The sequence below is a fragment of the Ochotona curzoniae genome, unplaced genomic scaffold (genome assembly GCF_017591425.1).
Source record: "Ochotona curzoniae isolate NIBS_2020 unplaced genomic scaffold, NIBS_Ocur_1.0 contig_2754, whole genome shotgun sequence".
Taxonomy (NCBI): Eukaryota; Metazoa; Chordata; class Mammalia; order Lagomorpha; family Ochotonidae; genus Ochotona; species Ochotona curzoniae.
Genome location: NW_024465582.1, coordinates 19,780,187 through 19,805,334, shown reverse-complemented (window position 1 = coordinate 19,805,334; position 25,148 = coordinate 19,780,187). Strand labels below are relative to the sequence as shown.

The window sequence follows — 25,148 nt, the reverse complement described above, 5'->3', positions numbered from 1 at the left end:
TATACATCACATATTATATATTATGAGTATTATATAATATATAATATATTATCTATTACATGTTATATACTATATTTTACATATTAGATATTATATGTTATATGTTATAGGTCATTTATTGTATGTTGTATATCATATATCATGCTACATATTGCATATTGTGTATGTAATATAGCATATATTATGTATGATATATTGTATATTTTATATCACACATATTGCATATTAAATATTATGTATGTTTTTAAAGATTTATTTTTATTATTTTTTTTTTCATTGGAAAGGCAGATATACAGAGAGGAGAGACAGAGAGGAAGATCTTCCGTCCGATGATTCACTCCCCAAGTGAGCGCAACGGGCCGATACTATGCCGATCCGAAGCCAGGAGCCTCTTCCGGGTCTCCCACGCGGGTGCAGGTTCCCAAAGCGTTGGGCCGTCCTCGACTGCTTTCCCAGGCCACAGGCAGGGAGCTGGAAGGGAAGCGGGGCTGCCGGGATTAGAACCGGTGCCCATATGGGATCCCGGGCGTGCAAGGCGAGGACCTTTAACCACTTGCGCCACCGTGCCGGGCCCAATATTATGTATGTTATATGCTACTTCTATGATATATAATGCATATAATATATGATTTATTATATATGATATGATGTGTGCTATATTATATTATGTGCTATGTAATATGTTATATATCATATGATATAATATATATTATATATTAATTATATGTTAGACTATATAATAGATAATATTATATTATATATTGTCTATTATATATAATAGAATATATATATATATATAATTTTTTGAAAGGCAGAGTGATGAAATAGAGATCTTCCATATACTGGTTGATTCCTCAAATGCCTTTGCAAAACAGGAATGGCCAGGTTGTGGCCTTGTGAGTGACAGGATGCCCAGCATCTGACTCTCACTTCCTGCCTATCAGGCTGTGTGGCAGCAGCGGAGTTAGGACTTGAACCCATGAACTCTAATATGGGACACAAGCGTCTCAAGCTGCCACAAGCATCCATCCTGGAATTCAGTTTCTTTAAATAAACACTGGAAAATGTCTGTTCTGGATCAGTTACTGCATTGATTTCATGGATTGCAGATGACCATGAAAGATTAAGGGCTTATACTCTTTTTTTTTTTTTAAAAAAAAGATGTATTTATTTGTATTGCAAAGTCAGATATACAGAGAGGAGGAGAGACAGAGAGGAAGATCTTCCATCCAATGGCTCCCTGCCCAAGGAACTGCAATGGCTGGAGCTGAGCCAATCTGAAGCCAGGAGCTAGGAGCTTCTTCTAGGTCTCCCATGCAGGTGTAGGGTCCCCAGGCTTTGGGCCATCCTCGACTGCTTTCCCAGGCCACAAGCAGAGAGCTGGATGGGAAGCAGGGCTGCCAGGATTAGAACCGGTGCCCATATGGGATCCCGGGCTTGTAAGGTGAGGACCTTAACCACTACGCTATTGCACCGGGCCCAAGGGCTTATACTCTTAAAAAAAATAAGAGGAACATTTGTTTATTTTTATTGGAAAAGCAGATTTACAGAGAGAAGGAGAGGCAGAGAGAGAAAGATCTTCCAACTTCTGGTTTGCTCCCCAAATGGCCACAGCAATCAGAGCTGAGCTGATCCAAAACCAGGAACCAGGAACCTCTTCTGAGTCTCCCACATAGGTACAGGATTCCAAGGATTTGTTCCATGCTTCACTACTTTCCCATACCTTAATCGGGGAGCTGGGTTGGAAGTGGAACAGCTGTGACACAAACTGGTATCCATGAGATGCTGGCGCTTTCAGATGGAAGTTTATCCAATTGAGCCATCACTCTTTGGAGCAGGACGGTACTCTACATGCGTGACAGCTGATCTTAAACAAGGAGATAAGGTGCAGGAACCAATTAATCAGAACAGCTGTGGTAGAACAGATGGTAGATTGTGGGAGACATCTGGAGAAGAGGATATGTTATTACTTCATATGAGGAAGAATTTCAGTGACAACTACCTGTATCTGCCAATGGAATACCAATCCCGATCTTAATGCAGGCAATGTGATACATTCTAAAGTGGGAATGTGCAAGGATTCTGTGAAAATACCCAGGAGAGAGTCCTGTTCTGGACTTATGGATGCACTGGGACAGAGGTCTATGAACATTTCCTGGGAGAAATGATCACATAAAGAAATGTCTCAACATAAAGAATAAGCCGCAGTTCCCTTGATGGGGTGTGGGTGGAACCTTAATTGAGCGCGTGAAGCTATATTCTGTGTGTATGCACTTCACCGTTCCTGGCACAGCAACTGGAACTGGGGTGTTTGTAAGTCAGGAGTGTAAGGGTCAGGACCCTGGAAAGTTTTAAGAGAGAGATTATTTTTGAGGCTGTGAGTTGGACAGACCTTGGAGGGGCAAGAGTGGACAGAGTGAGGTGGTTATTGCTACTGTCTATGGACAAATCATGAGGTCCTAGCTAGGAAGGGGATGGATAAGAAATACTGGTAGAACTGAAATTCTCAGCGATGATTGATTGAATGTAGATTATGGAGAACAGGCATGAAATAAGGTTTCTGATTTGGATCTTGGGGACAATGATCCATTAACTAAGGTAGGAAATTAACAGGTGGAAGAAATTTACCTTGGTAAACAGGCTTAATTTAGCTTGGCTCATACCGAGCTGAGACACATGTTAATTAGCATACTCTAATAGAAGTTTTAATTTTTCATTCACTCAGAACGAAAATGAGCACCCCTGGTTGGCAGGCAGCTCTGTTCTGTGCAGTAATCCAGGGAAGGATTCCTTCTGTCTCATGGCTGTATTGTTGTCACCTTGGAATTTGCAGAAAGCCAGAGCACATATAGGATTGTTCTTGGAAGACTTTATGGCCCAGCCCCAGAGGTGTAGTGTTCATCTATCACTTTTACCCACTTTCCATGGGCCACAGCTAATTCATGAGACCTAACCTGACATCCAGGATTATTGGAAAATGCAGCCAAACCAAGAGCCCAGGAATAAGAGAGAAGGATTCGAGCCATCAGCGAAGGGGCTGGTGCCAAGGTGTAACTGGCAAGCTTTTGAAGTAACTGAGAGTTAGAAGGGAGGCCCAAGCCAGAAGTACCTTTTTAAGGAGTTGCCAGAGATAGTGCTGTTTGTATCCAGAGAGTAGAACCACAGGAGCCCAGAGCAGTAGATCAAGGCCATAGTGCTTCATGTGGCTAATTTCCAGAGGAGACATGGGGAAGAGGATGCTAAGAAGGAGATTGGTCTCCAGAGGAACAGACAGATCCAGTACAGGACTGCATCATGGAAACACATGATTCAAGAGCCATATGGAACAGGTGCAAAACACCTGCAGTGGATGTGTTCAGGAGTGTGGTTAACCCCTAAGGGGCCCACTTCTTCATCAGCTGATTAACTGTTGAAAAGCTACAGGGATTCAGTCCGAGTGGAATGCCAGTGACACAAACAGAGGCTCCTCCGTGTTGGTATTGACCGTTATTTTTTGTTTTGAAACTAAATGTATAAAACAGAAGAGAAGAAATATCCTATGATTGAGGTATCGCCACAACACTAAGGCAAGTTGTCCATCTTTTTTTCTCCTCCAAGAAAGGAATTAGGACTTGTTTTGTTTAAAGGAATGCTACTGATATCCTTCTTAGTTTCTTTGACTCTAGTAAGGAACATGTGTAGAGGCACTTTCTTTCTCAGGTTTCCTAATGAGGAAGCCAGAAATAAGCAGTCTTATATTTGGGTCAAGGTGGGAACTTGATGTCCTGGGGTTTAATATGGAGCCACAAGCCCTAGTTTTATTAATCACTCCACAGTTATCTTTCCTTTTTTACTTCTATTCACATTTTCCAGTGTGGCACATAGCGTTACTTGAAAATGCTCTAACAGTGTTTCTATATATTACAAATTGTTTCTCGCCAAAGACTAGAATACTTGAAGGTAACAAATTTCTGGAAATGAGTCATTGCGCTTTGTACTAAAGATAAAAGTGGTGGCAAGAATGATTGTCAGTGTGTTTTATATTTTAAGTAGCGTTTCACAGAAGTGTTTAAATGAATCCATTTTATATTTTTGTAAAATCCTTAAAAATATCACCAAAGGTCATGTTTAGAACTTGAATTAATGTTTCTTTCTCTGTGAGTGCATTTTAATATTTGTACTTTGATGTACTGGGTTTTTAATGCCATTGCTTTAAGAGTTTCACTTTATTTACTTTATATTTTACATTAGGAAAAAGGATCAGAGTATGTGAATATGTTGAAAATGCTGATTTTAATTTAAATCTGTCTTCTAGAAAAAAGATAGATGATGCTATTCTGCTTTTCTAATTCTCATGTTGGTTCTTGGTACGTATTTGTGTTTTGAGGGTAATACTTGAATCAGTGTTATATCGAGAAAGTTGTGGAATACTGGTGTTGTAGGCAGGCAGCATTTCTCATTCATTGTATTGCAGTATTTTCTCTGTACTTGATAAGTGGGTCAGTCCTTTACTGCACAAGGGATGAGTCTATTGAGAAATGAGCACCCAGCACACATCTCTCCATCATGCAAGATAGAATACATTTCAGAGGTAAAGTTGCACCATGCAAGATATGTGTTTGCTGGTGAGATTTTAAAGAAAGCCAGCTTGTGTTACGCTGGCCTAGATACCCTTCTTCTTGATAGTCTCCTTCCCCTCTGTATCACCACCCCTCTTGCGACTTATTTAAAGGAAACCTTCCTGTTTTCCCAGTTTCTCAGTTTGCATATTGAATAGTATGTTGGGTCTGCAGGAGAAAGATAAAGATGATTGTTAAGTCTATCTATCTATTTCTGTTGTTCCCTTAACTGGTGATGCTGTCTCTCATCCCCTTACTCTCTCACAAATTCAGCCACTTAGCAAGCATATTGTGCCTCTGCAAAGTATTGCACATGTAGGCAGACAGAAAATCATGGTGCTTAGAAGAATATTTACTTCTTGTCACTGATCTCGAGGAGCAACAATAAAGTGTCCCTGTCCCCCAATGCCCTCCTTGCTTTACTGCTGTAGTGTTGAGTTTTCATTCCCCACTTTTAATCATATCCCTTCCTTGTGTTTCAGTTGAACACCAAATCATTTTATCAGTGACTAGCTACTGTAACAGATAAGTCTTCCAGTACCAGTGGCATTGCACCCTTTATGTTTATTTATAACACACATGAAGTAGTTCAAGGCTGATCTGATTAAGCCTTGCTGTGTGTAGTCATTTAAAGACCCAGACCAAGGGAGATTCAGCCATATTCTAGGTTACCATGGACGCTGACATCCAGATTGCAGAAGGTAAAAAACACAAAGGATCACATGTTACAGATTCTTATAGATCAGTGTTTGAGAAATCACGATTGTCTTGCTTTAAAACACTGTCGGGAACTTAGGCACATGGCTACTCCTGACAGTAATGGAGAGACGGGCAATGTTAGCAGTAAGATCTTAAAAGATCTCTGGGATCTGCTAAAATAGCATGAAGAGTGATGAAATGGCTAGCTCACATCACAGTGAGTGCCCTATATGACACCATTTTTTGGTCTACTGGTGTGGACAGAATGATTTATCTTCCATTAGTAATTGATTTTGGAATCAATCTTTGGAAATCTGAAGAAATCCTTTGGAAACTGAAGAAACATTTTGTTTCCAATGTAATGGAAACCAAATGTGTTAGAAGGCTTGCCTTTTGAGCTGCCACAAAGATTTCCATCAGGAGATTCTGTGGTTCTTCCACTTAGCAGTATTGCTCTGTCAGCCTGGCAAGCTGGCTGGAAACTCTAGTTGTGAATCCTGTCCTGAACCTCATCCTTCCGTCCTTGTTTCCCCAGGTATTTAGCAGTTGCCTCTCCGGTGTTTTTCTAGAACTTGAACATTCCTAAATTAATTTAATTTACTTATACAGATACTTCTAATGGAAGGAGAAGGAGAGAAGGAAGGAAGAAAGTGAAAAGCTACAATTCACTGTGGTCAAATTATATATTGTGTGATGTGAGGGTGTGGGGAAAAGGTACTTTACTTTGGGGATGAGGGAGGAATGAATCCCTGTTATAGGGGAAGGAAGTTTGGTCCAAGTTTTCCTGCATGCTTTTCCTTCCCCATACTATGAGCTTTTGTGTATACACCCTGACTCCAAGTTTATACGCAACATTCAGTTGTTAGACTTATTGAATGACAATATAAATGAACATTTCTATAAACATTACTTAGTACTTTGGGTGTTTTGTCCCTGCTTCATGGTGGATTAACAAGCCAGATTGCTGGATTTCTGCATTTCTTGATCTTGGAAACACATATTGAAGTATCGTAAGAGAACTTTGGATTTTCAGTATCTAATATGCAGCTAAGACGTACGACCCTTTGAATCTCCTTGAGTGATGAAGGCTTTTCATTTCTATTGAGACAAGCAAAAATGTTTAATGCAAAGAAAGTGGTTTTTCCATCATGTTTTATAATACCTCATATTCCTGCCAGCACAATATCTTGTGCCCAGTAGGCACTCTATAAATATTTTTTAACTTCCTGTGATTTAAATGTTTACATTGGATTTACCTAAATCAGACAAGCTTCCTGTTACAAGCTGTTTTACGTTTTTACCTATGTAATCACTGAGTCATAGGGAACAAGAGTTGCTTATAGCATATTTTAAATCAAGAAACGTTTTAACATACTAACCCCTATAGTCTCTGCCCAAGGGTGCTGTATGTGGAAGCTGAGGTTGTCTGCATATTGATAGCATTACAAGTTGCGATGCTTTGTAATGGAGCAGGTGAATGTCTTTGGATGTTCTAAAAACTCAGAATTTAATATTGGAGTTTATGATAGACATTCATTGCTTCTATCTCTTCCTAATCCATATTTCATATCATAAAAATGTCAATGCTTTCTGCAGCAATATTGACTTGATGCCCAAATGATTAAAGTTGCAGTTGACTAAAGATGAAGACATTGTTTAGACAAGTTTAAAATCGCTCCTTTTCACATGCATATTCTGCTTCAGCACAAACTTCCATATCTGAAACCAGGCTCATTCTGTACCCTCATTGCTTACTGCCTGGCACGCCCTTCACCTGTGGCCGCTGCAGCCTGTCTTATCTGGTGGTAGGCTTCAAACCACCAAGCTGTTATGGCTATCTACTTCTTAGCTATATGCTACTCATCTAATTAATGTTCATGGTGTATATTGCATTGACTTCGAAATCATCTCTGAAATAATGGCATACAAGGTCGTGTTTCAAAGCCTGGAGTTGAGGGTGCATTTCCTCATCTCCATGTAGCTCTGAAATTATAGGAAGTGAGCTGTGAACCCTTTAAGAGTATACCATCAAATCATCAAGAGGACTTGAACCAAAAAAATGCTTTAAGGAGATTGTAAAGTTAGAAGATATTCCCCTTCACTGTACTTGAAGAAGAATTTATTTCATCACCTCTGGAAGCATTTGCTTTTCTAAAACTCTGTAACTAGGAGACAGAATAGACAGTGGGAATTTTTGAGTATGTGAAGCATAGAAGATGGTTGGCAAGTGTATAATGAATGAGGGGCTGGACAGCTGAGCAGAAATAGAATGGTAATATTGAAAGGATCCTGAAATCTCTGTCTGTTTCCTGCTTTTGCTTAACAGGAGTATGCTTTACATTTTTGTTTTATTTTTCCAAGAGCAAGTTCAAAGCCAGGTGTTAGATACACCTTTTGTATTAATCATTGCTAGAGAAAAACCATCAGTGCCTCAACCTACTACCTAGTGGCACTTAATTCTGTAAGAAATCTGAGGGAGTAGCTTAGGTTGTACGTAATTGAAGACTCAGTGGTGTCAATTATGTGTTTTAAAAAAGGAATGGATGTTAGAGGTATCTGGAGTTGATTTGATATTTTTGGAATGGTAATAATGTACCAGAACTTTGGAAAGGTTGTTAATTTTTTGTTTCGCCCATTGAAAATATGGGTCTTATTGCAAATATGTCATTGACAAAACCATGTGAGCCACACTTGATAAAAGTTATATCATCCTGAACTTTATCCTCCTATCATAAAATAATTGGTTTTTCTATAACACAAAATATTAGCACACCAGACTTATTTTACAATATTAAGTAATGAAGGCAAATGAGTTTTTCTTGTGAATTATTCCAGGGGCTTAGTCTTACAAGATGATTTACAAACTGTTGTTTCTGTTTTGTAGGGGAAGATGGTGAAAGGAATGGGTGGTGCTATGGATTTGGTGTCCAGTGCCAAAACCAAAGTGGTGGTCACCATGGAGCATTCAGCAAAGGTAACATGTTTTCTGCTCACAATCTGCCAAAAACCAGTACATGAGGCTACTCAAGTGTGGTTTTTATTGATTTCTTTGGCTCATTCAAAATGATAGCATTGCTGATAGAGAAAAGAATGACAAATAAGGCAGTTACTTATTATTATCTAATGACTCAACTCTGAGAGATGCCAATCATCCGGGCTTATCTTGCATGGTTGCCTGTATCCACATTGCAAGTTAAAGCTCTAACATGTTGACAAGCAGTGCTACGAGGTTACTGCGGGTGTACTAACTCAGGGTTTGAAATGAGTGTAGTGTGTAAAACCTGTAAGCTTGTTTTACAGAAACCAACCTTCAGAGTAACCACTTGAAGTCACATTAGCAGTGGAACTAAAATTAGACCTGGGTGTATCTGACTTGATCTTACAGCCATGGAACTTTCTAGTTGTGCACTCAGTGTCTCTAAAGCAGGTGAACTTCATCCCTTTCCTGACCTCAATGCATTGGATTCGAAAAGCGATACCTTCTTCATTTTTTTCTTCCTTTTGTTCATTCTCCTTTACTCTTTGTCATCCCTTATTCTTTATCGTTTCTTAGTTTGTAAAGCAGTATCTGCCGTCCTCACCCTGAGATCTGCAAATCTGTGTGGAATGGTAGTGTGTTTGTTAAATGGCACAGCATTGTGTAAGAGCGTAGAACTGGAAGATTTGCACCTCATTTTGTTTCCACAGGGAGTTCTGTTACAGTGATGTGTGCCATGAAATGGTTTGGTTGCGCAAGCTGCAATGAATATGAATGATCATAAATTGTCTAGTAAACAGTGGGAAGTGAGCAGTGGTGCATCAATGTGGAAAAATAGAAACAGAACCAACTCAGGTGACTTGTAAGAGATGCCTCCAAAAGCATCCGAGATGCTTCTTTTCTGAGGCAAAAATGATGCCAAGCATGCAAATCCAATCCATATTTTTCTGGGACACAATGTCTATTTGGAGAAAACTCATCTTTTCCTTTTGTTGTTGCTCTACTGTTGAGACATTGGCACTGAAGTCTGACTGACTTTGGATTATTTTTGTGCATTGGTTTTCAAAACATTAGGCTTATGTTTAGCAAATTCTTTCTCTTTTCTTCCAGATTTTTTTTTTCCCTCCCCAGCTGGAATTTCTGATAGAGGAAAATAAATGATGCCTCAAACTTCTCATTAGAAATTTCATCTTAAGGCTTTCTACAGGCTCAAGACCATATTTTTGCCTTTCTACTTTGTTTCTTCTCTCAGTGGGAAAATTAGCTTTGAATCTTAGATGAGAATTAGCAGTAGGTGTTTTTCACTGGATACTTTTATTTGAACAAATGCACAAAAAATGTACTTGTGGGAGAGGCATTTGTTACAGCAGGTGAAATGTTGCTTGGGACATCTGCACCTCCTTTGCAGAGGCTGCGCTTGAGACGCCCCTCTGCTCCTCATCTCAGGTTCCTAAGGAATGCCATGGGAGACAGCAGTGATGTCCCAACTGCCTTGACCACCGCCACCCATGTGGGACACTCAGATTGAGTTCCAGGCTCCTGGGCCTTTGGGAGATAAACCAGTTGATGGGAGAGCATGTACTCTCTCTGCCTTTCAGATAAGTAAAATATGTACATTTTGAAAAGATTTATTTTAAAGTCAGTGTTTTATATACATACATATATATGTGTATGTGTATATAACACACACATACATATGGAGAGCGAGATCTTCCATTTGCTCATTCACTCCTTGTATGTGTGTGTGTTATACATATAAGAGATCTTCCATCTGCTCATTCATTCCGCACAAGGCTTTGCTAGCCTGAGCTAGGCCAGGCTGAAGCTGGGAGTTCTCCTGTGCCTCCCATGTAGATGGCAATGGCCTAAGCACTTGGACCATCTTCCACTGCTTTGTCCAGCCATTAGGGAGCTGGATTAGAAGTGGGGTTGCCAGTGCCACAGTGCCAGCCCCAGTAAGATCTTTTCTTTTTTAAATGCAATATACTAATGATTTTTTATTTTAACCCCCAAGTTTCTTGTCACTTTCACACTTGACCTTGGTCCTAGAGGTTCTGCACTGACTGACTTTCAATGGCCCCGCTCTGGAAGGTGGGGTCCCTGCCACTTCTTTCCTGAGCCTTTGGCTCGGGTAATTTGTTACTCCTGGTAACCTCTCCAGTTGCTGATGCATTCTTTTAGACCTTCCAGGTTGCTTTTGTTGTCCCATAATTAGCCTAGAGGGTAATCTCTAAGTTTCTGAAGATGAGGGAGGGAAAGGTTCAAAACCTGACAAAAATACAATCATTCTTATGCAACCATGAGAGGGTGGAGCTGCCCTGTGGCTTTCAGGAAAGGCTTCCTTTTTACTGCCTTTCCTCCTTTCTAGTTTTACAGGTACAGAATGTGAGTAAATATGATGTTTTCTGACCTTTATCAACATGCTTTTGAGTTGTTGTTTGCATCTCTCAAAGGATGCTTTTTCTCTACAAGCCTTTGCCACCGGCCATTTCTGGAACCGGAAACCTCCCTGAGCGTGCTTCTCTTAGCTGACTTCAGCAGCCTTTGTTCCACCTAGAAACATACATGTGACAGGTGTCACACCGGTATCACAGCACCAGTTTCACTGAAGCTAGATGTCAGGGTTATTGGAGAATGGTGAATAGAGAGCCAACTTTTTGGGGTGCAGCCGCTGTTGATGTTAAGCTTTGTGTATGTCCTCCTGCTTTGTGCCCTCTGAGAATGGGGAGAAAGGGAAGGTGAGTGGTAACATCTTGAGTCTTTACCAGAAAGAGGTACTATGCTTCACATTGTGCAGTCTCAACATTTGAATGGCACTGTGCAGCGAGAGGAGGGATGTAGGCAGGGGAGATGATCACCGAGGTAAGGAGCTATTTAACTGAGTTTGGTCCAGTGTGTTTTGGACAGACCCCATGCTCTGTGGTACCTCCTCAAGGAGCTACCCCATCAGAAGCAGCAGCCCACCCATGTCTTCAGGTCTCAGAATGAGAGCTCTCCTTGCTTCAATGAGGCAGATGTCGGCAAAGGACTTAAGAGAAAGCAACCCCTGCCCCTCACTGTGCTTGCTTCTAGTACCTCCTCCCTTTCTTCTGGCTTGCACTAGTGGTCTCTGGGCTTTATCAGGATGCATAGCAGTTAAGTGACATGCTGCATTTCCCAGGCTTCCTTGCCCATGGATGTATCACCCCTGCCCAGCTTGGGGCAGGAAATATATATATATATATGTATATACATACATATATATATTTATTTAATTGTTTATTTGAAAGTCAGAGCTACAGACATAGAAGGAAAGACACAGAGAGAATAATATTTCATATGCTCATTCACCATCCAAGTGGCCAAAGCAAGGAGCTTTATGGAGCTGCCCCATATAGGCAGCAGGGGTCCATGTGCTCAGGCAGTCTGCTGCTGTTTTTCCAGGCCATGAACAGGGAGCTGGATTGGAAGTGGAGCAGCTGGGACTCAAATGCCCAGATGGGATGCCGGCATCCTTTGAGTTGGTCCTTTCCTTTAGAGGTCCTCTTAGGAACTCCTCAGAATCCTTCTCTGGCACTTTGCACTTCTCTTCACCCTCTTTAGGTATCACCTCCATTTTGGGCATCATTTACTTTTCACTCAGTGGCAAAGCAGTTATTTTCGCCCATACTGAGGTGTTCAAAGGAGCTGCAGGACTGTGCTACTCACTCCCTTTTGCACAGCTCTACCTGGTCGACCACTCCCTCAGCTGCTGCATATTCACTAGTGAAACCATCACACTACCCTAAACTTGTCCAATACCTTCTGGTCCAACTGGAGGAAACATGGTTTCCTAGCCCATCTGAACTCACCCCTGGTGCCCTGTCTGGCCCCCTCCCTATGCCAAACATTATATACTCTGTATCCCAACACTCCTGCCACCTGCCCTCTCCTGTATGTTGCTATTCTCCCCTGTGTCATCTGCCCTCTTGCCCCATCCTATACAGATCGCTGTTGCAGCATCCCAAAGGCCCCTTGGCTGCTTGACTGGCTCTCTTTCTTGTGATCAATCATACCCCTGCCAGAGCGATCCCTCTGAAACAAAAGCTAGGTTGCATGACTCCCATTTCAGATCCCATACTACAGTTAGTTACTTGATTCACCTTTTGCCATCAGTTCTCTATCAGCTCCTCGTCCTTGCCTCCAGACTTCAGTTCTGCTGGGATCTTCACAAGCACATTGTGGGGTCTTGTTAACTCTCCCTTCCTGTTCTCACTCTTTGCACTGGGCTTATTCTGACATCTATGGCATCACAGATAAATGAGCAATGTTTTTATGAACTTGCTCATTTAATGACTTTCATCTTTTATTACAAGTAACCAAATGAATATTCTTTTAGGATTTACCTTGGAAACTCAGTTGAAATGCATAGTGACAACAAAAAGGGAAGACACAGAGAGAACCTTTCTCTGATTTGCTTTCCAAATGCCCAGGGTGGTTTTGGTCAAAGGCAGGAGCTCAGAACTCCATTCAGACCTCCCACATGGTATCAGCCTACCTGCTATATGGTAGCCACAGGAAATACAAAGGATCACTTCCTTCAGACAGCTCAGAGTCTCATGGGAAGAAAGTTATGGAAATCAGCACTCAAGGCAGAATGGTATACAAAACAGTGTGCAGAATCCACGGCAGAGCATAAGAGATGCTTCCCATGGGATCCAGGCAGTATTTAGGGAGACCTACAGGATGGGGCAGAGTATGAATGGGACTAATGTTTTGTAGTCAATGAGGGAACAGACCCTGGGTTTGAAGAGGACAGTGATATTGTCGGTGAATAATTTCAATGGTCAGAGAGTAAACGAAGAGGAGTTGGGTGGAAAAAAATACACACATACAGATACACGTACACAGAAGCTGTTCTTTATGTGGAGACCAGAGTAACTTTTTAAGGACGCATTTGGGATGTCATTTTTTCCTCATTTTGAAACCCTCAGTGGCTTCCCATTTACTTAAGATCCAACTTCAGCGTTCTTATCATGTCTCTACGGCTTACATGGTTTGCCAACTTGACCCCCATTCCCTCTCTTGCCCATTGAGTATTTACTGCACTTCCTGAAACCTCTGGAACATTTTAAGTACAGCCAAACCTCAGAGCCTTCACACTTATAATTCTCTGTGTGTAGACATCTCTCCCCAGACATCACCCCATTCAGTTCACCCAGGCTCAAAATACCAGACACACTTCCTCCAACTACCCTGTTAAATAAAAACAAAATGGAAGTCTCCCTTGTCTGAAAATCCCTCATCCATGCTCTTCGCTCGAATGGGAGCTCAGAAGGGCAGTTCTAAGCACCGAGTCAAACTGCCCCATATGCACAGGGTCCACTCCACACTTGTTGAATTCATTTCTTCTAACGACGATTATAGTTGGAGCATGTAGTGCACATTTAATCTTTTCTAGGCTTTTATGCATATTTACAGTCTTCATTTGATCATTCTAATACTCTTGTGAGAATTTTTTTTTTTGGCTAAATGTTTGTGGTAATTATCACAACCACTAACAAAAACAAAGAAAATGTTGTATCTTCAGTATTGAGTGCTAGAAATGTATTCCTAAGAGTGTAACTTTCAAAGCACAAAAGCAAAGACATTCAGTCAGAGCTGTCATTTACTGGAAACAAGCAAAGCCTGAGTACCTATTTTTGAGAACATAAATGAGAGCTCTATTTCTAAAACAGGTTTAGCTTTTATTTTTATTCCAGTAGGAGGTCTGGATTCTGAAGGTATGAAAAGAATCATAATTATATTGTTGTGAAGTTGAGAATAAAATCTTTGTGAATCATTTTCTGATTTAGTCCAAGCTGTGTTTGATAGCATTCCAGATTTCTACATGAAACCCAAATTATTTCATCTTGTCTTTATTTTTTGTGGAGCGAGATTATGAAAAGTAAATGTTTATTAATCCTATTTCAGATGAAATGCATTTCTGAAAGCCAACAAATCATTTCTTTGGGAACATTCTTAAAATGTTTTTCAGCAATGTTGAAAAATAAACCTAAATATTTTTGTTATGATAATTCATAACAATAGTTTTAACTGGTATACTTGTTTTCATTTTAAAAGCTTTTTTTCTCCCCATAGCAGTTGGTTTAATTAGTTTGCATAGTGGCCAGGTCCTATTTGGCTGGGGTGGGGAATCACATTTGAAAAACATACATGTTTTTGTCTTTTTAGTTCTCATTTATAATGGGAATGTTTGAAAATGCCTGTTAGAATGTATGTATGTAAAGGGGAAGGGCAGAACATAGTACAGTAGCTAATAAAGCTTGTAAAGTGTTATATGGAATTTAGTTAATGATTTGGTGCATGGGTATCCCTGTTGAAGATGGAGAGCAAAGCTGATGTTAAGAGCATCTTGAAGCACCACAACACTTAGTAAATGAAAAGAAAGAACACTGCCTACTCATCCCAGGGCTTAGCTGTCAGAGGGTGGAGCTCAGAGGATGCAAGTGTTACCGAGGTAGCAATGGTTTCAGCCAGGATAGGGATCTCTGTGCTATGTTGATTAAAGGGGGCCCTTCTGTCCTAAGGCGTCAGAACTCTGCAGATGAAGTTCACGGGGTGGTTTGTTGTGAACGTCATCTGATTTGGCCTGCATGCCCCTTGAGAATGTCCCCATAACCACAAACTATCAACACAGCACATTCAACAGTTAATTATAATAGTAAATGTTTTCTACTTCTGAGTTAGTTGTCTCACCAGAAGTTCTACTTGGTTTGTGTGTAAAATATTTCACTTCAGTGTTGAGGTAAGTGAAGAGAATCAAGGGCCTGAGGCCGAAGACAATCTGGCTCCTGCTATATGTTGTAGCAAGTCCTCTAAAAGCTTCCTTTGGCTTCCTTGTGCCGTCAGAGAATTAAATATTGTCAGCATTTGTAGTCTGGCTTTTTGGCAGATTATGACAAACCTTGAAGCTTGAGAGAAAGAGCAAATGGAAAAGATACAATAACTATAATTTACCATGTTCCCCTTTCTATTTAACATTGGTTTGCTTTCATTGAGGAGTCTCTGCTTCTTTTGGCCATGCTGTTGCCTGTCTCCTCAAAGTGTTCCAAGCTCCTTGACATACCTCTGCTAGCTGTGCTTCTTCTAGTGAGCTCCAAGGCTCTGAGAATGAAAAACTACATATCTTAAAGCTAGAAACTACCTCAGGATGGTCCATAAATACTTTATGGTAATTTGTAGCTCCACCCTTGTTGCAGTTTCTTGATTCTGAAATAGTGTAAATTATGTTCCAATGGCTTTGATTGATAGTTTGCCTGCTGTTCCTCTCACTGCTGTAGACAAAGGTGAGTGGTCTCCACCTTCAGTAAGCTCAGAGTCTAGGGAAAGGGATGGAAGGTCAGCAGTTTGATGTGTGATGAGAGAAGGAAGTATAGGACCAGTGTCTTCTCTCCCTGAGTCAGGTCCTGAAGAGTCAGAATGGCGATGCCATTTGAATCTGGAGTGACAGAATGCATGTTCCAGGTAGCAGGTGACATGCATAAAAGGTTTAATGGTTTGGTCCTATTAGGAACAACCAACTGCTACAAGTTGTGCCTTTTCTGTAGTTGGCCACTGGAGGCGTTCTAGAGAAGGTGCTCCAGGGAGAAAATATGTGTATATGTATATATTGGTACATATGTATATGTTATATGTATTTCAGCTTATAAGAAGCATTTAACAGAAGAGATAAGCATAAAATAAGATTTCATACATGTATAAAGCCAGAGCTTTAAGAAATGCTCAGCTGCCTTAGGTAAATGAAATGTTGACATCAAATCCAAAAATCATTCTGCTGTGAAAAAGAGAATCTGTTATTTGGGATTAAGTTCATTGTGATTACACAAAATGTATTGTTATAGCAAAGGGATTTATAATCATTTAACTAAAGTTGTTTCTGCAGAATTTGGGCTGCAGACATCAATCAGACTTCAAAATGGATGAAAGAGATCAGCATAAAGCAAGCAATAGAAAGTCCTGGGGCCCTAAGTCGTTTAAAAAGAATGTGATGAATTACCCACACAGTCTTGATTGGGTGAAGAAGAAGAAAAACAATGCAAACTAGGGAAGCTGGAGTAAAGGGATTGAGGTACTTGGTGAATTTAGGAAGAAGTATGCAAATAAGAGCACCGTGAGGTTGGGACTTTGTTGCAATTAGAGCATTTTTAAAACTACCTTTCGGACATCCTTTCCTGGGATAAGAAAGAAGGAAGCATAGTGAAAAGCATGCCCAGCCCCTAGAACCTGGGATATTTATGTACACAGGTTCACACCCATCTTTTCCCCTCAGTTCACTTCAGAACATTCCAGTTGATTCCTAACATGGAATCAGGTCAAGAGGCTGAGGAAATTGAAAACTGCCCTACAAGGAATTTGAAGAAACAAGTTAACTATTAAATGGGAAATCTAAGAGTAAAAAGCTAAGAGCTAAGAGAGCTAAAAGTCTCTGGACCACAAAGAACTAGCACGCTACATTGCATCTCTTTCAGAGTTTATTTTTAAATGCTAACGGCTCAGCAATTGTTCCTCCTTTGTGAATCACTAATCTATGCAGCTGCCATTACCACCCTGTCAGACTCAGCCCAGCATATTTAGGATAGAGTGTTAAAGTAGGAGTTAGTCATATTTTGGCTTCATAGCCAACCTATTGTTGAATGTTGAAATTGCAACACTTTTTAATCTTTTTGCATCTCATTTTCTTTTCCCTTGATCTGAGTTATGTCTCGGAGCTCAATGTGAATGGAATCATCTAGCTGTGCCATTTTACCTGCAAGAATGCAGTGGTGCCAGTTCCCTGAGCCAGCCACCTGGCTTGCATCCAAATATGTGTTCTGCTTTTGTCAGTTTTATGGGTCTCAGTTATTGTGTGTAGGCTTTGTTTTCTGCATAATTCAATGCCATACTTCATAAGGGGATCTTTAACCCTCCTAAAGGGTTTCCTGTAAAGTTACAGAAAAGGTTGAAGAATATATAGGCAATACCATCTAACAAATTCATTGAGCACCTGCTAAGTGCTGGACACTTAAAACTTATTTAAGACTTACAGTGACACTGTGGGTTAAGGTGGATTGGAGGCAGTGCATGTATCTCCCACAGATGGTGCAGAACAGGGCTGGGTTTTACACATCTGACCTTTGCCCAGTCCACACTCTGTAACATTATGCTATCCATCCTCTTTATGCAGAGAATGACCTATTAAAGACTTTTATTGGTAGGACATAATTAAGTCTGTCCATGGAACTCCTTGAGTCCCCTAAAATGGAGCCAGCTCTTCATTAAAACCCAAATGACTGGTTTCATACCAGATATAGGTCTTGCTCAAATAATGAGAACAAGGTAAGAGATCCTTGCAGAAAATGTTCTTCAGAGGCTCACCGATTATCTGGCTGGTTTGAAGACAGGCCCGGAAATCATTGTAACCTGCCTTGCTGGAGTTTTAGTAGGTGGAAGTAGACTGAAAACTGCACAAATTCTGATATTCATTATTCAGCTGCTTAATTTAGTATCTGTGACATGGTAGAACTTGCAATCTCAAAAAGTAAATAGAAGTAAAATGACATTTTCTTTGTCTAGCTGTAAATCTTCTTATGCAGTAAGATCTAGAACCATGTAACTTAATAAATGTTTCTCTGTCCATTTTATATGTATTTTGCTCATGAAAGCACTGGTTTCTTTTTTTGAAATCCATCCAAGATTCACAGTAGAGTTCTCTCTTACTTTGTCCATGTATATCGTTGAAAACCTGTTGAATGCTTTTTGTGTCTTGGCACTGGCAGAAAAACACAAAACCCCCTTAGTTACTGGTGCATTACTGAGTTAACAGGCTATCACAAAGTCTAAAGTTATTTTCATTCAACCCAGTTAGCTGAAACGCATTGCCTTTGAACATATACTTGGTCTAACAACTGTCTAAAGACTGTGTAGCATGCACATAGTTAAACAAGCAAGACATTAAGGTGACCAAAGGTGGTGGTGACATTTATGTGGTTCATTTAGATCCAAAAGAAAGCAATAGAAGCACTTTGCCATTTTTGAGAGATCAGTATCCTAGATTAGCCTTCAGCCCCAGGGAAAGTGTTATTAGGCTCCTGGTGCTTCGAACATATAAAAGGAACTTATGTGTAAGCAGAAGTAAAGGTTCGGAGAGTCAGAGCATCAGGTTTCATGTTCCAGGCACCTGCCTTGAACACCGCTTTTGTTCAACTGAAGGATGTGAATGGGAGAGAAGGGGATCTAATGGGCGAAAACTCGGATTCCACTATAATCCCCCTTTTCCTTCATGTTTGAAGAAAGCATACTGTGGCTAAAAATGATGTGAAAAATGTGGATTAGGCAGCTCACTCATTAAGGAGTAAATTGAAGTTCAGACCAACTTCAAGAAGAGCAGACAGCTGTGTAGAGAAGTGATTATTATTGCGTATACTACACTACCAGCACCAGCAGTGGCGTTTCACTTGTATGTTATGTCTGAGGGAAGTCTACTCTGATCATTGAGTAAACTCCAAATTGAGATGTCTCATTCTGGGAGAATTGAAGATGGTGAAGGGAACTGGAAGAGGAGGGCAGAGAGAGGTCATCATAAGGGAAGTAAATCTTCATCTGCTATAATTTAAAATGTCAGTGGATGTGATGGACAACTGAGCAATCGAGGCACTGGGGGGTGGAGGAGCATTTGCGCTAAGAGTTAATATATGCATTAAGACACCCGTGTCCTTCACTGGCATGCCTGGGGCCAATACCCAGTTCCTGCCGCTTTGTCTGTCTCCCTGCCAGCACAGACCTTCAGAGGAAGGTATGTGAAGTTCATTTACTTTCTTTGTAAATATTAACCTTTTTCTAGATGTAAACATATAAAATCTATATATTTATTTTTAAAAATAATTATTTTTATTGGAAAGTCAGATATATAGAGAAAAGGAGAGACAGAGCTCTTCTGTCCTCTGATTCACTCCCCAAGTGGCTGTAATGGCCAGTGCTGAGCCAATTTGAAGCCAGGAGCTTCTTCCAGGTCTTCCATGTGGGTGCAGAGTCCCAAGGTTTTGGATCATCCTACTGCTTTTCCAGGCCACAAGCAGGGAGCTGGATGGGAAGCAGGGCAGCCAGGAAATGAACCAGTGCCCATATAGGATCCCAGTGCTTGCATGGTGAAATGTTTAGCCTTTGAGTCATTTCACCGTGCCCTTAATTACAATATTTATTTGAAAGACAGAGACAGAAGTTGGATGCAGATTTTCTATCTTCTAGTTCAGTGTCAGAATGCCCACTATAGTCAAGCCAGTTGAGGCTGAAGCCAGGTGCCAGGAATTCAGCATGGGTAAACAACATGCATGGCAGGAACTCAGCTCTTGAAGCCATCACCTGCTGTCCCCAAGGGTGCACATCTGCAGGACACTGGGTAGAAGTGAAACAGCAGGGACGCAATCCAGACATGCCAATCCACCATGCCAAACACCTCCTGTGCTACTTTTAAACAAAGTATTTGAAAGGAGGACTCATATGTGTTTACCTGTGCTCCTTGTGTCTTTCCTATCCTTGGCAGATAGCTGCTCATGTTCTAGAAGAAGATCATTCCATGAAAAGCACAAAAAAATATGCAGAATACGAGAAGTGATTTCAAATCACATAGTACGAAGGGATCTGGCTTAAGAGATCATGTCTATGTTGGGAAGCTTCCCAAGCAAATCATGCCTGCTTTGGGCTGTTCCTTTGGCATTGCCCACTGGTCATTTCAGAGAGAGAAGCTCCTTCCAGAAACAATAAAAGCATAACTGTGTGAAGACTTTTAAAGCAGCCTGCAGTTAGGAGACAACATGTCTAGTCATTCCTGTTTCCCCTATATTTAGCACCAATTCTAAGAAACATGTCCTAACCACTATTTTTGATGTTTCTACTTGAAAACAGGGAAATGCACATAAAATCATGGAGAAGTGTACCTTACCACTGACTGGAAAGCGATGTGTCAACCGCATCATTACAGAAAAGGTAAAAACTTCCTTTTTAAAAAATTTCCTCTAATATCTAGCACCACCATTTTTATTTATGAGCATTTTTAGAATTTTTTGTTACCCTCTCAAAGTGCATTATGTCAGTCGTCTTCGAATTAATTTAGTCTGTGGGTAGAATGAATAGGAAAATTGATGCATTTAGCATTTCTAAATGTGGAGTTCTTCATGTGCAACTCTCAGGAAATACACACATAAACCCAAGACTAAACTCCTGTCCTTGGTAACTGCGAGAGTAGGATAAAAGCAGAGAAAAGTTCAATTGCAATTACACAAGCACACTTTGCCAGATCGCATGTATAAATTTGGGGGTTTTATTTCTCAGTTCTCTGCCTCCCAGAATTCTACCATCCTTCCAGCTCAGTGCACTTTCCATCTTTGCCATGAAGTTTTGTACTTGCTTAGCTTGCACACAGTGGCTTCATCCTCAGAGTCCCACACCATGCCGTTCACTATGGCACTTGTCACCTGGTGCCTACGTTTTCTCCTGCGAGAACTCGTATTGTTATTCAAGCTGGCTGCCGTTCTTTTAAAAAGGCTTGTACACCCATCTCATTCCCACCCCCCCATTGCTTTATTCACTCAATTAACATGCAGTTTTTGAACATCTTTTCTGAGCCAGGGCATTGTCAACTGTCCTGGAGAAGAGGCAGCACACACAGTCTGTGCCATCAAGTGGCATGTTTGAGAGCACCCAGCTTTACCAGCAATTAGAGTGACAAATACGACAAAGGCTGTGGGAGAGGGGCACACTGCATGCTAGGTCAGAATTGTAGAGAAAAGCCACCTAGCAACCTCACACGAGGGGTCAGGGGAGCTTGGTATGGTATCATTGACAAGCTTTTAATGGTGTTTTGCAAGACATCGCACATTCTGGACCTTTTCTTTTGTCCTTTCTGCTTTAACATTCTCCCCATTCCAGCCACAGTAAAATGCTGTGAGCTACGCTGTATTCGCCCTTGGCTGATTTTCTTCTAGAACTTGTACCTTCTGTGTTTCTCCCAAGAACATTCTACTCACTCAGTTAATCTAATTTTTTTTTTTTTTTTTTTACAAATCTTATGACTCTGGCCTGTATTTCTCTTACAAATCTTCCCTATCCCTCCCCAAATGGTTCTTGTGCTCACCCTAGGTTAGCACTGAAAATAGCCTAAGCACGGCCTCTCTCAGTCCTCACCGTTTGGCCAATGCTTAGCTTGGAGCCTGATCTACACTCGGCAAGTACTTACGGAAACAAGAATGCTGTGCCATACAAAAGCTGGCAGACTGAGTGATGAGTCCCGAGAAGAGAGAGTAACTTCATGGGTTCAGAAAAAGCCACACTAAAGGAAGAAGATGCTGCCTGTTCAAGGCCCTGCAAGCAGAGCAGTGATCAAGGCAGGGTGTTTCTAGATCCTAAAACCCAGCACAGAGATTCAGGAAATGGACTCCATTTGTTGATACCTGCTTGGCAAGGCAGAGATGATGAGTCAGCTGTGGGGTAGAGAGATAGCTGTGTGCTATTGTGTCTCTCAGAGAGGCCCAGAGCCACAGGGAGTTGCAGACAGGGAAAGAATGGAAGACAGACAAAGTTTGCATTTTGTATTCTTGACCACATACGGTCAGGTTTCAATGAACAGTTTGAGGACTGAGAGCTAGAGCTGTCAAGAGAAGGCAGTATCGGAGAGAATATGTAGTTGTCATTAGCCTGTGGGAATAGATGGAGCCTTAATTGTAGAAGGCACATGGTAGGCAGCATGGAGGACTGCTAAGTGTGACTCCACTGCGTCAAGCGAGATGCTTGGTACGTACATGTTGCGTTCAGCAGGAGCGCAGTGCCATTAAGCTGAGGGCAGTGTGTGTGGACAGCCCTTCCACTGGCAGGCGAGGAGCTAGAATTCCATGATGTACTTCAAGGAAAATTGCACAGGTGACTGGAAGAGACACAGGAGAACGTTGTGAGCTGGATTGTTTTGTGTGGCTAGAATGAGGTTAGGAAGAAGGCTTTCTCAGCAGTATAGACTGAAAAATGCTTCTGTCCATAGTGGAGCCTCTTATAAAGGGGATGAGAAAGGAATTACCTACCTGGAAGACAGTGTCGTTTTGATCTTAATCTTTGTAACTGAACAACTTACTGAACCTCTGTTTTCACCAAATTTTGTTCATGCTTTATGTTACTTAACTGGAAATTCTTCCTAAATGTTCCAAAAGTGAGTTTATTTTTTTTTAAAGGAAAGGATTATTTATGTATTTATTTATTAGACAGGCAGAGTTGCAGAAAAAGAGGAAGAAACAGAAAGGGAGCTTTTTCCATCCAGTAGTTCACTCCCCTAATGGCCACAGTGGCCAGGGTGGGCCAGGCTGACCTAGGAGCTTCATCCAAGCTTCCAGCATGGGTGGCAGAGGCCCAAGCCATCGGGCTACCTTCCACTGCTTTTTTAGGAACATTAGCAGGGAGCTGGATCTGAAGTGGAACAGCTTGGACATGAACCACTACGTATATAGGACGCCAGCCCTGCTAGCGGCAGCTGAATGTGCTGCATCACAGCACCAGTTCCACAAGTGAGGGGTTTTTGTTTTGTTTTTACATGAAAGGTGCTTCCCTTTATGGTCTGGGGAGCCGATTAAGGTTTGATAAAGGTGTTAATTGTTTCTTTTTTTTTAAAGCAGTATCTTTGTCATAGACTTTGGTCTTTCAGATTACTAAAGCCTTGTATTTATGATGCCAGTTATCACTGCTGCATCATCTCCATAATGTTTCTTAATATAACCTAGAGACTCTTTTCTTATTTTCTTCCATTTGTATACATTTACAGTTTTTCATAATGCAAGAAAAGAGTAAATCAGGATTAATAGTACTCTAGATACATTTTCTACACAGGAAAAAATGTCCATTAAAACATTGTCATTTTAAAATGAAGCAAGCTAATGGCTAATGGAATAAACAGACATTCCTAAATTAGCAAATTTTTTTTCCCTCTTGACACACATTTTTGCTAAGGGAAATTTTTAGAAAGATAAAAATGTGCGAACAAAATGAAAGTTTGCTAAAATATTTCCTTTTATTGTAAAATATTTTCCCCAGGAAAATCAGCTAGGTTGTCTGTGCTAAGACCTGCTGGTCCCTGTGAGGCTTGGTTGCTGGGGAAATGAATCAACTGGAGACACTCATTTTACAAGGTGGCTGTTATGGTGTGGCAATTAAGATAGGCTGGGGAAGCCCACATCTTATGTCACAGTGTATGGTCCCAGTTCCGGCTCTTCTACTTTTGATCCAACTTCCTGTCATTGTGGGTCAACCAGTTGGATTCTTGCCACCTGTTCTGGCAGAACTAGATGGAGTTCCTGTCTTGTGGTTTTGGTCTGGCCCAGCTGTGGCTGTTGCACATATTTGAACCATCAACCAGCAGCTAACTAGAAGATCTCTCTGCCTTTCAAAGAAATGAACATAAAACTTAAGGAGAAATGGTTATTTCAGGGCGTAGGCTCACATAAAGCGACAAGTCAAACCATGGAAGAGTAAGAGCAGGCCTCTAGGATGCCCTGTTCTTCTCAAGGCTATAGCTGCAAGTATGCTTTTTTTTTTTTTTAAAAAAATTCATTCATTCTTTTCTTTCTTTCTTTCTTTTTAAGTTTGAAGAGTAGAATTCACAGAAAGCAACAGAGAGAGGAATAAATCTTCCATCCTCTGGTTCACTCCCCAAATGATCACAATGTCCAGAGCTGAGCTGGTCCCAAACCAGGAGCTTCCTTCCTCCAGGTCTCCCACATGGGTGCAGCGGCCATGTTTGGGATGGGGAGGAGGCTGTGTGTGCCTGTCCTGAATGTGAGCATCTTCACAGGATGTGCACGCCGTGCGGGAGGGTCTCAGGCTCTCTGCTTGGGATCTGTGTATTTCTGTGGTCCCACAAGATAGCCATCTTTTTTAGAATTATTCTTAAGCATATAATCTTCGGTAATCGCTTCTGTATCCTGCAATTTCCCCAGGCAGCATTTATCAACTTTTCTCTCCACCATGCTTGTACTTATGCCTTCCAAAGATCTCCTTTCTCCCTCCCTTCCTTCAAGTCATTGTCAGTCACCTCATTGACATTTGACCAAAAGTGTACACTTAGTAAAGGAAGATAACCTGTAAAAACACTGCCTGGAAAAATGACACATGCTGCCAATGGTCAACACCCACTTTCTGGCAGCTATGGTGTTCCATGACTAACTGCTGGTTAGGAAGGTGGCGTTCATTCTCCCCAAAATGTCATGTTTAGAGTCGACATTCTTACTGTGCTGATATTCACTCCCTGGTCCTGTGTCTTCTTCTCCTTTAAGAACCTGAGAACCTATTTCTGCTTTGTGTCATAAGATAATTACTGTGACAGATGTTGTCATTTCCTTGATTCCGGCAGGCTGTGTTTGACGTGGACAAGAAGAAGGGCCTAACTCTGATCGAGCTCTGGGAAGGCCTGACAGTAGAGGACATAAAGAAGAGCACTGGATGTGATTTTGCAGTAAGTGTTGCCGTGAACAAATGCAGCCGCTTGTCCTAGGTCACATGCTTGATGAATGAGTGTTTACAGGACATGAACCACTAATTTGTGATCATTTTTGGAGCTGACCTTTGCAGGGAACACGAGTAGAAGAAAGGGTGCTTGCAACGCAAGAGCCACACAGGAGCAGGTGGGAGCAGGAGCTGGGCTGTGACTCAGTGGCCAGGGTTTGGTTCAGGAATCAGAAGCAGGAGGGGAGGAGCCCCACGTAGCTGCTTCATCGGAAGCTCCCAGAATACACTGTTCTTTGCTTATATGTCAACTGTGGTTAAAGGTGATTAACTGAAAATGTGAACTGCACGGGGAGAAATGGCATTTCCTTATTTTTAGACCCAGTATGACTTGTGACTTT

At 41.2% G+C, this 25,148-nt stretch overlaps 1 protein-coding gene across 6 annotated transcripts in view; it reads left to right on the top strand.

The window, feature by feature from the left end:
- The window catches only part of OXCT1 (3-oxoacid CoA-transferase 1), a 122,461-nt gene that overhangs the window by 88,954 nt on the left and 8,359 nt on the right, over positions 1–25,148 (top strand). For 5 of the 6 annotated variants that reach the window (XM_040977498.1, XM_040977496.1, XM_040977497.1 and 2 more), the window contains 3 exons: positions 8,182–8,271; positions 20,176–20,256; positions 24,656–24,757. In XM_040977498.1, coding sequence (XP_040833432.1) covers positions 8,182–8,271; positions 20,176–20,256; positions 24,656–24,757 — 273 coding nt within the window. The remainder of the gene's footprint in view (positions 1–8,181; positions 8,272–20,175; positions 20,257–24,655; positions 24,758–25,148) is intronic. The other variant, XM_040977499.1, reaches the window with a different exon arrangement.